The sequence below is a fragment of the Barbus barbus genome, assembly GCF_936440315.1.
Source record: "Barbus barbus genome assembly, chromosome: 36".
NCBI lineage: Eukaryota > Metazoa > Chordata > Actinopteri > Cypriniformes > Cyprinidae > Barbus > Barbus barbus.
In genome coordinates this window covers 6099433-6113675 of record NC_136714.1, presented here as the reverse complement: position 1 = coordinate 6113675, position 14243 = coordinate 6099433, and the positions used below count along the sequence as shown (strand labels likewise).

At 37.9% G+C, this 14243-nt stretch overlaps 1 protein-coding gene across 8 annotated transcripts in view; it reads right to left on the bottom strand.

Annotated features, from left to right (window-relative positions):
• Positions 1 to 10087, bottom strand: part of LOC306856211 (drebrin-like) — a 77434-nt gene extending 67347 nt beyond the window's left edge. For 6 of the 8 annotated variants that reach the window (XM_079395330.1, XM_079395334.1, XM_079395331.1 and 3 more), the window contains exon 1: positions 9948 to 10087. In XM_079395330.1, coding sequence (XP_079251456.1) covers positions 9948 to 10030 — 83 coding nt within the window. In that variant the 5' untranslated portion in view covers positions 10031 to 10087. The remainder of the gene's footprint in view (positions 1 to 9947) is intronic. The other 2 variants (XM_079395332.1, XM_079395336.1) reach the window with 1 other exon arrangement.
• Between the last annotated feature and the right edge of the window lie 4156 nt (positions 10088 to 14243).

Below are 14243 nucleotides of genomic sequence, written 5' to 3'. Positions count from 1 at the left end.
AAGGATCCTAAGGAGGATGCAGACCCTGAATTTGGACACAGCCTCTGTCATATTAACATAAACCAGGTGTGTCTCACTCGTCCTTAAAAGTGAAGCTGTGGGCTCTTTGATCGCCCCCTGGTGGCTGGCTGCAGTACAGGTCATAAACCCCGCCCTCTCCATGTAAACGAATGGGACTTCAGTCTAAATAAAAATATTAATTACACTTCCAATACAATTTTCCGAAATATGGTTTTGGTCATTTAAGGTATAGTTGTTATCACGCTGATATATGTTCAATTGTTCATTTTTGTGGTAAGTTTGATTTTAGCTAGTAATTGCTCTAAAAATGGGGCGTGTCGTTATGGTTGATTGGGTCTGCGGGAGTTTGGGCAGGAGTTTGATTCCGCGGCTCCACCTCACGACTCTACCACATAGGCTGTATCCGAAATCGCCCCTATACCCTCATTCACTATTCCCTACATTAGTCCACTCATATAGTTCACTTGAAGGAATGAATGAAAACGAGTGAGTGAATTCGGACACTAAGTGCACCGGAAGGACTGCCGCTTTTGCATAGTTTGCTTCCTGTTAAATAATCATTTGATACGGGCAGCTCCAATAGTAAGATTGAAGGATTTATCTAGAACTCAGTCACGGAAATTATGTATAAACCCTAATAGTCAATTTACAATTAATTGTGTACCTTTACTGTATTACGCCGTGGACGAGCGCTTCTAAAATCAATGAATGGATGATTCAGCTGCGGGCGCCATCTTCTGGTGAGACGCGGGAATTCATTCGGCGTGCGACTCTCGCAGTGCATTCTGGGGATTCTCTAGCCATTGAATGTACATCGCTTGTACACTCGTTTTTGCGGTGCATTGTGGGATTGAATGAGTGCACTCGAGAACATCCACTATGGTTTCGAACACCACTTAAAATGGCTGTCCCCTCAAATAGTGCACTATTTGAGGGTATAGGGGGCGATTTCGGATACAGCCCCAGACTCTGGCTCCAAATTAATCTCTACTGCGCAGACTCGGGCTCCAAATGACGTCATTTACTCAAGATTGCAGCGGCCATACTGAGATGTATTCGCTTCACTTTTCTATAGTGGAAGGAAGCGGAGACGCGTCGTCCATCTTTTTTTACAGTCTATGGCATAAACACAGACCTGAGTGAGAAGCTGCAGTCTGCCATAACTGGAGATATATACAATGTCAGCACCAAAGAGGCACACAGGGATGTCGTGGCCTAATGGTTAGAGAGTCGGACTTGTAATCCGAAGGTTGCGGGTTCGAGTCTCCGGCCGGCAGGAATTGTAGGTGGGGGGAGTGAATGTCCAGCGCTCTCTCCACCCTCAATACCACGACTGAGGTGCCCTTGAGCAAGGCACCGAACCCCCAACTGCTCCCCGGGCGCTGCAGCATAAAATGGCTGCCCACTGCTCCGGGTGTATGTTCACGGTGTGTGTGTGTTCACTGCTGTGTGTGTGCACGTTGGATGGGTTAAATGCAGAGCACGAATTCCGAGTATGGGTCACCATACTTGGCTGAATGTCACTTCACTTCACTCACTCATTACAAGTGTTGTGTTTTGGGATTCACTAACGAACATAGGAGTCGCAATAATCTCCCCCCATCTGAGCCATGGACACTGTGGTTAAATTTAATTTTCAAAAGGAAATATTACAAGAAAAAAATCGGTAAAGTCCCCTAAATTTTTAGGAATCAATACCAACGCTTTGTGCGCGAACGCATAATAGGTCCCCTTTAAAATGTTTTTTTTTTAATGGAAAAACAATGACGCACGAGATGTATTTTTATAATTTGAGCAGAGAGTGTAATTTTGTAGAGATCAAACACTAATCAACACCTTCAAGACATTCAGTGAGAAAGTGATAATGTACAGCCAGCCAGTCATTATCGCAAAACATGCGATACGGGGGTCCTTAATGGGTTTATTTTTGCAATTATGACAACTAGACTGTAAGTAATCTCACTTACTACAAGTTTGCTTTACAAATAAATAAATATATGAAAATTAAGTTCAAATAATTTTACTGCGAAGTGTGAAAAGTGAGCACAAAGTGATATGAGACATGAAACTATCAATGCTGTGTTGTTTTTCAATGCTCTCACTGAGAGAACTTATCCCATAGACTAAAAAAAAGATTCACTTTCCAGTCGACCAAACTTAAGTGACCCAAAAACTGCTAAATCGGCTCTTCTGTTACATAATCTGAGCAAACTGTGCCCATGTCTATTTGAATAGAGAATATGTTTATGATATTCCGCTAGTCTACGTCTAAGAGGTGTTGCCAGTGAAGCTCTTACATTGCCCTGAATAAAAGTTTTAAATCTTGCAAGTTAATTCCCTAAACTTGTACATGTTTGACTGTATAATATGAGAATGGCCTCATTTCAACTAAATTCATTGAAATTTTTCACAATATACAAAAAATTGCATCTGTACATCCACTTAGACCTACTTAGAGAAGTAAACTACTTGGGGAGATTATTTTAACAAAGCTGAGAGAAATGTTTGAACAATTAGTTACTTATTTCCAAGATCCATGTTCTGTCAACAGCTTTAGTTGAAGAATTACAGATTAAACAGAGAAGTGAACCATCACAAATATTCAGCAATAGTGACCACTACACATTGGTCTAAAATTAGACCAACTAACAAAATTGAAATGAATGGACAGACCCATGTCAAAAGACAAAGAGCTTTTTGATGTAGGGATGTCAGTAGCTGTTACCAGAGGGAAACTGGGAAATTTATTTTAGCGGAAGAGTTTCCTGATGGGAAGTTCCATCAGGTCAGAACCCAGTGGGATCTCACTCTCTGAAAGCTCATTTTTGTCTGATGAAATTTTGGATAAATCTTCCTTTGTTAATATCAACTTGCTGGTTTGAAGGTCTTTTGGAGCTTGCAAGCATTTTGGGTTGCACTTTTTGAGTAGCAAATTTATCACCAGTAGATATATTTCAAGCGTTTAGTTTATTGGTGCATCCAAAGCACATTGGTGGAGTTGTTATCATCCAAGTATGATCTCATGGTTCAGTCTATCGTTCTGTCCAGATGTAAAAGTGTTGTCTCAGTATTATCATCCTAATCACTGTTTACTGGTTTCTCAATGATTCAGTTAATCCAATGAAAGAGCACTTCTAAAGAAGGTACTGCCAGATGTTCAGCCCCATGACAAGGAAAAACATCTGAGAAGAATCACATCAACTCAGGCCTTTCATAAACATCGTCTGAACAAAATTTGGTGTTATGTCCAGGAAAAAATCCTTTTATGGAACTTTATGGCCATTAATGTTCTACAGTGTAGAAGTTTAAACACCTTGAGAAACAATGTGCTAGTTTCACGTGATCATATGACATTATTTTAGTTCCAAAGTACATGATTTTTTAATTTTGCCAAAACAATCATAAGATTTGTCCATTGTTATCACCTCCATGCGGTGTCTCCACCTTTTGACATTACTTGTCAACACTACAAACTAGTAAATCAACAGTTTACCACCATTAGAAAAATCATTAGCTGAAATCATAGAGTGAAACCACAACCAACACAGCCAGAGCAAAACTATTTTTCAGTCTTGTTTCATTTTCAATAGTTTAAATATGGAATCACATTTACCGAGGTTATGAAAACAAACAGGGACTGTTTGTTTTCAATGTCCAGGGACTGCGGGTGGAAATGAGAATTTTTTGCTATAACCTGGCACATGACATCTCTTCTTTTTTAGACTAATCTTTTTTGTGCATTGTCCCTGATCAAATAAATAAATTCAATTCAATTCAATTCAAACTCCCACAAAAAAGTTCTCATTCCTTCTCAAAATCTTCTGCAAAGGTCAGTCTGCATGTACATAGTAACTGTAGTTGTAACTTTGGTTAAAAAGCAACATTTCACATATTATACAACGCTCACTTTCATACAGTAAATGCTAAATTAAATAAGTAGTATTTATATGTATAAAACAATTTTTAAATCTATAAGCATAAAAAATATTGCAGAAGGTTTGTCAGCTATTTCCATGATTGATTTCTATTAATTAGTTGTTGAAGTCCTACTTATAGCTTTGACTTTTACAGATGTTTATTTTTTGACAAAGTAAGTTGCATTTTCTAAAATAAATAAATACAAATTTGAATGTTCAATGATCCTTACCAGCTCATCAAATTTGGAAACACATACAAATTGAGAATTTTGTGGACTGGATCTTATCACAATTGGGATGTTTGCACTTCTGTAACGTCAAGGGTCAAGAGCCAGGCAAGGGGCTGTCTTTGTTATTAATATATGCCACTCACAAGGCGAGTTGAAGGAAAAATAGACAGCCATGATCTGAATCAGCTGCCTTTCACTTTTCACAGAAGCTAAGAGAGAAGCCAAAGTGTCAGCTACCCACACAGCACACCACTATGTCTGGAAAGTGATAACACTGCATGCACTTTCTTCAATTACACTGCAGTCAGGCTGCATTTCTTTCAGTATGCATCACAACCGAACTGTTACTCTTACTAGCCATTCTAAAGAAGAGTACGGCTACGTTAAATATCAGTTTTCAATCAATTTTTAAAAGGAAACCACATGTGACTCATATATCATTCCCATGCAATGGCCATTTGCTTGTTGATTAAAGAGACACCACAGCATTAGGCGTGAAACATGCTATACATAAACACTTACATCATGCATCATTACATTTCAAAATGATGTCAGACTGCAGTGCTCAATACAAAAATATGTGCAGCATTGCAGCGATATTTTGATGAGAATCTGGATGAGTAAGCTAAAGTCAGTTTAAAGCAGCTAACCAAATAATAACGCATACGGTTTATTAACACAGGTATTTAAAAATAGTTCTTGACCCTCTGAGTATTAAGGTTTACTACCACCAGACCAACGCAAGAGCAGGCATTAAGTATATCCAACTAGACCTCAAGTCTCATGTGTAGCATCAAGAAGTTCAATTTATTTTAGTAAACTGATTAATTTGCACATTTCATTCATTCCTTTTAACCCACGTGTCTTATTTTTGATGTGAAATATTTACTTAAATGCTGATGTTTGTCACTATTTTTGATTTCTAGTCTGATTGCATGTTGTCAAATTAAGTTACATTTATTGTGGTCAGCCTAATTTGCATATTGTTATACAAAACGTGAGATAAATGCTCTGAGCGTGGAATTAAATAATAGCATCTTCACTGTTCATATACAGTTATATCTATATTTTCAGTGTAGTTATCTACTTTTAGTCAACTATTTCAAACGGGTAGCTTGACTAGTTGAACTACCGTACAGTTTTTTTTAAATTATGTACATTTTCTGTGACTTATGAACATCATGCATTTAAAGCGCACACAAAATGGCACACGCACAGAACATATTGTGTACAACATGTTTTAGCATTCCTGACTTTCTTCATATTACTAACAATGCAATTTATATTCATGTGCAACCAGAGCCGAGTAGTAACTCATTATCTGGATTATGTAATCAGATTCCAAAAAGTAAGTACTTGTAATTAGATTAAATTACATTTTAAAACACTCCAGAATACAGTTACTTTTTTTTATTGATTACACATTATTCACAGAATATCAATAAATAATCCACAATATATTGATTCTCACTAATTCCTCTTTTTCATCTTTTAAATGTTAATTTTTAAAATAACCTACTGCTTATATACATTCAGGAAGTCTTCCAGTTTTGTGGACAAAAAGACCACACAAAGACCAGCCGCTAGTCATGTGGCTTCACAGCATTTGACCACTGGATTTACAAAATTCATTTCAGGTTTAAGAAGTGTTTCAACACTGCATCAACTACTGATGAACAAATTCATTTTTATTTGAATTAGCACTCTGTAGGTTATTTACCCACGTGTTCCTGTCTTTGGAAGGTCACAAATTCCCATTATTTCTTAATGTACATGTAATGCAGGGATTCCCAAACTTTTTAATCATCTGAACCTCTTTCACATAATAGCCTATATTTACTTGAAGTACCCCTTGAGATTGTAAAATCATTATTTTTTTAATAATGAATTATCACATTTGCATGTTCATGGTTCTCTGACATTGGTTAATGGTCACATGACGGTACAAGATTATCCTATTTAAGGTCAAAGTTAGGTCAAAAGTAATCTAAAACTAGTCAGATTATATTACTTAAAATGAGTAATGTAATGGATTATGTTACTAACTACAATTTGGAATCAGTAGCAGACTACAATTAAGTAATCTACCCAGCTCTGTGTGCAACTTCTTTTCCAGTAAATATGGTACTTTAAATGTTGAGTAGCTTGTATCTTGGCAAGCTACAGCTGTAATGTAGCTTCCCCAGCACTGGTTCGGCAAGATAAATGACTTGATGATTAAGATAGTGACCTGATGCAGAAGGAATGCAGGCATCAGACTGTGGGACTCTAGAGAGATAAACTCCCTCGAGGTGAGGATGAGGTCTGGACTTCACACCACACTTTTAGGGAAATTGTATTTTATAGAGTCTGGTAAAACTCTAAATTTCCAGTCATCTTTGTGGTTTCCCCGACATTTCTTGGCAGCAAAATGCAAACAGAAGAGTTGTCTCTGGGGCTCTCATGTGCTTTCTTTGTGCTCAGAAGACCTAAACAAAAACCAAAAAGGCTCGAGCTCAGCAGAAAGAGCAAATTTCTTCAAGCTGAAGAGGCAGTGGCTATATTTTGGAAATTGCAAATATTGCTGTCTGTTGCATTTGGAAAGAGACACAAGCTGCAGTGCACCAGTGTGGCACAAAGACGTTGCTTCTAAAAAACATATTTGTGGAGTCGTCTTTCTGGAAGATCAAACCAGAAGGAAGAAAATCTACAAGATGAGACCTCTTGAATCTCTCATATAGAAGGCAATGAGGATTTTGCTCAAATAAATCAACTATGGTAATACCACACATGTCACCTCAGAGTTTCAGAAGAGCTCTCAATATAAGAAAGCTTACTGAGACACCAAAGTCTGCAAACAAAAGTCAGATGTCAGTTACCATCAAATCACAGAGGCCAACAACAGACTTCCTGCAAAATGAACAAGCAATAAAATGTTCTTCTGAGAAGAAGCCAAGCTCTTGAGTAGCGAGAATGACGCTTGCAAATGTTAAAGGGATAGTTCACCCAAAAATGAAAATTCATAATCTCACCCTCATGTCATTTCCTCATGTATAACTTGCTTTCTTCTATGGAACAGGAAGATTAGTCTAGATCTAGATCTGCTTAATCAAATATGTTTTCCATGTCTCACATTAAATTTCAGATGGGAATCTCTCTTTTGATTTGCAAGAGCTCTAGTTATATTACTTGAATTTGCTATAAAAGCAATAATGGATCTTTACATTCGATAGATCTGTAAGAATTGGGTTCTTCCTGCCTTTTGCTACAGCAGTGTTACACAAGACATCCTGTGCTGTGATGCCCTGCAGTGTGATTGGGTCCCCACAAATCTCCAATAGCACTTAAGACAAATGAAACAGTGTATGCAGGTCCATCACTGCTGCAATGCTGCATAATAACTACTGATTGAAATCAATAAATCCAAACATTTGATCCTTTACAGAATTATGGACATATGAAAAAGGCAATGAGGTAAGAAACCCTGGGAGAAACATTTTTCCAGAATCCTAAGAAGCATTTAAAGATCTGACATAAAGTGACTGGTGACCAGAAGATACTCCACTAGCTTGTACATTCTACATAATTATTCTTGAAGACATCATTAGGTCTGAGGATCACATATCCATTTGCTTTCTTCAGATCAGCAGCCTGAACATTCTTTGCAACAATTCTTGTTTGATATTTGAGAGTCCTATGATATCCAACTCTATCCCAACTGGCTTGGCGTCACCGTTCCTTGCTCAGCTTCAAAAGCCTGTCTTTTCTAAACCCTCCAGTCCGCACATCAAATGATGACAGCTCTTGCCCTATCAAGAACATCCTGGAACCCGTCCTCCAACCTTACACGTGCGCTCAAGACAACTTGAGTTCCATGTCCGATGCTTTATCTATTCAGCTTTGAAGCCTACCCTGAGGTACTGTTGGCACTGAATGGTGGTAAGTAAAGTGTTGATGACCCTGTGGGCTTGACCTCATCCTTTAAACACAGAGTTTGCCTTGTGTTAAGGTTTTACAGATACAGAGGCTCAACAGCGCGGGATTGGTTGCATTGTAACGCCACATGGATGAATACCAGGAAGAGGAATGTGAGTTAACTCAAACAAGGACAGCCACACTCGGTGATAAGGTCAACTATGTGGGTATAAAGACTATTATGAGATTTGCTTACAGGAAAAAGGCGAGAGTTGTGTTTGCGTCTGGTATGGTCGTGTGGTTTCACGCACGTAGAACAGGAGCATTGTTTGGACCAAAGTTTAAGGGTGAATATAGAGGAAGGCAGCTGTTTACAGAGGCTGAAAGTCTTTGTCTTTGTTGCCCTCACGTCAAGCATGCATAAAGGGGCAACTCTGGGACATCGGTTTATTCAAAGCAATAATCATATAATCAAGCAAATTACAGTGTTGATGCAGAAATCAAACATCTCAGTGAAAATGAAAGAATCTGTATCCTTCTGGAAAAAAAGTGATTGATTCTATGTCCAGATTTTTTCATGACATTGTACCTATTTTTACTTGCACAGTGACATTCAGCTCAAACAGTTGATGTTCTTCAGATCTGGTATTTTGCTAACTAAGGGAATGGGAATTTGAGAATAATTCTTTTGGATCATATGCTTGTCATCAGCGGTCAGCCAATATGGATTCAATTCAATGATAATTGTTAAAGACTGATATCTAGAAAGCAGGGCATCAGATGACCAATAAACATTTATATTTATAAATAAAACTATTTAATAGGTAAAATATTGCCAAGTTTCTTGCGATACAATACACACTGGATTGTGATTCAAACTGTGACAGACTGCTTCTTCATTACTTAAACTTTTAAAATGGTATGAATGAACACATAAGATCCTGGAATAAAGATGTAATATGATTTTTTTTTTTTAAATGCTGTGTGGAATAAAAGTACTATAGTACTAAGTATCTATAAAAAATAAAACATTTTTTGAAAATAATCCAAACCAAACTTCTAGGCCGAGGTGCTGAATCAACAACGCTTTACCAATGATCCATAGTTTCATTTCGACACAAAGGGACCTTTGAGATACCTCACTATCCTGTACAGAGAACACAGCCACGAGGGCCATTCAAAAAGCATATACACCATACAAAGAGCTCAAACACTTTGAGACAGTAGTTCTCATAACAGAGGTACCATTCCCATCTAGTACAAAAGATAAAGATGAGAGTGCATAATAAAAGGATGCCTCGCCCATCTCTGTCCTGCCATGCAAATGGAAAGGAGCTCTGTGAGCCTTGATATACTGCAATAGATGTTTAATATAGAAAGCTGCAAATATTTGGGTTTAACATGATGATGATCATGGTTTTCTAACTGGCAAATCACAAGTGCTATAGTGTAGACTCCCTTGAACTGAGCAAACAGTACAGAATCCCTTGCACAACTCTCTGGAGGTCAAAGCATGAACTGCAACCTACTGTAGATAGGAGGACTACAGCAAATACGAAAGAGAAAGATGCCAATAAATTAAAAACGTGTAATTTTACGGTTAAAAATGTATCAAAGTATGCACTATTAAAACACAATTACCCCAAGACCATCAAAGATTAAATTAAGGCGTATAAATCGATTTATCCTTTTTTTTTTTTTAAAGAAGAAAAAAAAACAGGAATAGGTAGAACAAGAGATTCAGCGTTCATCCCAGACGCATGCATCCCAGTCTGTGCGCCCATCCGCATACAGATATAATGCAAGTTTAATTCTTTTCTATGCAACACACTAAAACCATACTAAAATAAAGGAGTTTGTTTAAGTCTGGTTTTATTTTTCTCACCAGTCGGTTGCCGACGTCTCGCTGATAACATCCTGGTATGATGTTAAGAGGGCCAGTCTGTTCTTGCTGAGATTCACAGCCATGTTGCTGCCACTGCAATCATCCAGACCAGTGTAGCAGTGATGAGGAGGAACGCGAGAGTCACTGCGGAGCGCGAGAAGAGGAGGAGAGATGTTGCACGCCGAACAAAGAGACGCTGCTGTTGCTGCTGCTCTGCGCTGCGCGGTCCTAGCGCCCCAGTGTTCCGTGCGTTCTAACGTTCAATACAGCTACAATGCAGGGCAAGTGGGTGAAAAAATAAAAATAAAAAGCCAAACTGTTTAACAGGCCATATTTAAAAAACCCGATACTTATGTCACGAGACCCAGCAAAGACCAAGACGTTGTCTGATGCATGTGTAGCCTACATAGACCAATGCTTAAATGACTATAAACACATGTATAATATTACAAAACATTTCTATTTCAAATAAATGTTGAATCAAGTGTCCTCGAACGTTAAGAAGCCAAACTGTTTTTAAAATTCATAATAATATGTTTTTTCTTCTTTCTTTTCTTTTCTTAAGCACCAAATCAGCATATTAGAATCATTTCTGAAGGATCATGTAACACTGAAAACTAATGGCTGAAAAATAGATAGCTTTATCATTACAGTAGAATAGATATTTTAAAATAGATTAAAATATAAAACCGTTATTTTATACATAAATGTAACTATTTACACAATAATGTATATAATGCATTATATATCCAGTTAAATAAAAAAATATAAAAGTATTTAACTAATCAGTCAAAAAAATTAACGTTTCAAAAAAGTGACAGCATTAGAGCAAAGACCATAAATCATAGAGCTGTACAGTGAAGTAATTTTCAGATATGTCAGATGCACTGGGACGGCATCTTGCACTGTTCTTCTGGGTAATAAGCTGTAGGACAAAGTCAAACGTTAATGATATCCTGTGGTGGAAACATCACCATCCCTTAAATAGTAAACAAATGCACACCTTATCCTATAGTATCCTGTACTTAACATCCTCTTAACAGCAGTGTCCTAGAGTTCCATGGATTCCGTCCAATCCTGTATCATGGCACAAGGCCAGGATCTGCCAGTCACAGCATGGGTCAGTGTGTAATGTATTCAACTAGAGCACAGTTTTCATCCACGATACACACACTTCCAGCAGAGTTCTTTATTTCTGGCTTAAAACAATGGGAGCATTTCTAATCCCACGACCCACAAACATACATTTTCGGTGCTGCGAAATACACACACACACACACACACACACACACACAGAGAGAGAGAAATAAGCTATTGAGCTTAGCCCTTCACCCTCCTACAGCCCAGCCTTCACATTAATGTCCCCCACCACCACAAACACACACAAATACACACACACACATTCACCTTCCTCTGCAGTGTCATCCAATCAGGATCTCTGTTTGCCCCAGAGCTTCCCCTCCCCTTGGCTGCCCACTAAATGGGTTACCATTAATTAATTCTTCTCACTCATCTGGTCCTGCCTACAAAGGTAGCAATTATGTTCAGTGGTGATGAGGATTGTTCTTAGGGAAGACATCTGTCTGGCAAAGCCTCGGCAGGCATCCAAAAGGAGGCATGTGAGGAGAGCTTTGCCATTCAGCAATACAACTTTGTGAACACAATACAAGACTCTGATTTAACCGCTACAGTGGGTTTAACAACTCTAGTGACGTTCTCTTTAGCGTGTTATTAATTATAATTTCAATATATACTGCAAAGTAGCAATGCTGCAAATTGGATTTTATGTTATAAAGGGGCCCTGTGACTTTTTTTACTTTTTTATGCATAAAAATAAATCGATTAATAATAAAAAAAACACTATAAATAAAAACATTTACATTTGAAAAAAAAAATGCACCATGAAATTGTAAATTAAAAAAATTAGTTGGACTACTAAAATCAGGCAACACAAAACAAGACCTCAATATTTCATCAGCAGCCACGGGTATTAATTTTGTTTTGCCTGTATATGCTTTTTTGACTCTCAAAGTGACGGTAACCAATGACTTTCATTTTATGACTCGCTACGGAACATGCAGTGCCCTCCAAAAGTATTGGAACAGTAAAGACAAAATTGCTCTGTTGGCTGTGGAGTCAAGACATGTACAAATATGATTAAAAGATGAATATGAGACAAAACTATAGAATGTCCCATTTTATTATTGGGTGATTCAACACATAGATGTTTTACCAGCTAAGAAGTTCAGCACTTTTAGAGTTTCATCCCTCTATCTGATGTGAGCATAAGTATTGGAACAGTTGCCTCACAGGTCTTTCTAAGGGATCAGCTGTGTCCTGTTGCATTCATTCTTCAGATATTAAAAGCAGGGAATGTGTCGTATCAGTTATATCCATTACTTCTGTATTCTGAATCTTGCATTCGATGATGACACACACAAACCAGGATGAAGACAAGGGAGCTGACTTTGAGAGAAAAGCAAGCAATTTGGATGCTAAAAGAAAAGAGGAAGTCGGTTAGAGCTCTAGCAAAAACAAAGGGCATGGAGAAATCAAGAGTTTGGAAACCACCAGCGACCAACAACGACCTGATCGGCTGAGAAAACTCCAGTAGTTGATGACAGACAAATCATAAAAGCTGTGAAAATGAACCCTAAAAGACGTGTCTGTAAAATCACCAACAACTTCTAGAAAGCTGGGGTGATGCTCTGACAATCTACTGTCCTCAGGAGACTTTGACACAGAATTACAGATGCTACACAGCAAGACCTCTGACCAGCACCAAAAAGCACAAAGGTGAGCCAGAAGAGTTTTGGAACTGTGTTTATGGACCGATGAGACAAAGACGAACCTTTATCTAAGTGATGGGAAAGCAAAAATGTGGATAAAAAAAGGGAACTGCAATGATCCCAAGCGTACAGCCTCATCTGGTGGTGTCATGGCATGGGCATGCATGGCTGCCTCTGGAACAGGCCCTCTCAACTTTACTGATGACTTAATGTATGATGACAGTAGCAGAATGAATTTGGAAGGGTACAAAACCATCTTGCCCACCAATATTCAAGAAAATGCCACCAGATTAATTGGGAAGTGCTTCATATTGCATCAGGACAATGACCCAAAACACCCTGCCAGTTCAGTCAAGGATCAGCCAAATTCATTCTGCTACTGTCATCATACATTAAGGGCAAAGAAATGGAAAGTCCTAGATTGCCCAAGTCAATCTCCAGATTTAAATCTGATTGAACATGAATTTCACCAGCTGAAGAGGAGAGTAAAGGCAGAAACTCCCCAAGACAAGCAACAATAGGAATTGGCTGCATTAAAGGCTGGGAAAAGTATTTCAAAGGATGAGACCAAGAGTCTGGTGATGTCTATGGGTCACAGACTCACTGCTGTGATTGTGTGCAAGGGATCTGCAACTAAATAATAGCTTTTAATCTTTTATATCTGCCTTATGTTCAACTGTCCCAATACTTCTGCTCACATCAATGAGTGGGATGAACTCTAAAAGTGCTGTTCTTTATATTTGGTAAAACATATATGTGTTGAAATGGCTAATAACAAAATGTGACATTCTGTAGTTTTGTCTCATATTCATCTTTTAATCATATTTGCAAATGTCTTGACTCCACAGCCAACAGAGCAATTTTGTCTTTACTGTTCCAATACTTATGGAGGGCACTGTAGTTTCAACTAAAAATGTTCTACTGAAGGAAAAAGTCACCTATATCTTGGGTGGTTTAAGGGTGAAATTTTCATTTTTGGGGGAATTATCCCTTTAATTTATTGATGTGATGTTTGGAGCATTTTATTGCCTCTCTCATTCAATCTCTTTATTCAGTCATTTGAATCAAGTTAAAATGTTATATTTTCAATAGCCACCTTCCCCGTACACCTTCACATACACAATCCTTGATCATAATTTGAAATTAGGAAATCATTATAACACCAAAGTATTAGAAATGCAAATAATTAGTTCACCTCCCAAGTCTTTCATTCGTGAAATGACAGGCATAATGCATTATTAAAAGATCGTACTGTAAAAAGTATGTTAGAGGTTGGTACTTTTCATCAAACATTTCAGCAATTTACAATGATAAACCACAATGATGAACGAGTCATTATAAATCATTCACTCAACCGATTTATTGAAAAAAAAACATTGATTCATAGTGATGTTTTTCTAATGTGACCACACCTTTAGACACGCACTTCTTTGCTAGAAATCTATACTGTATTTACCCGATAAGCCCAAAACCAAGCAAGGCATATTTCCCAGGACACTTTCCCATT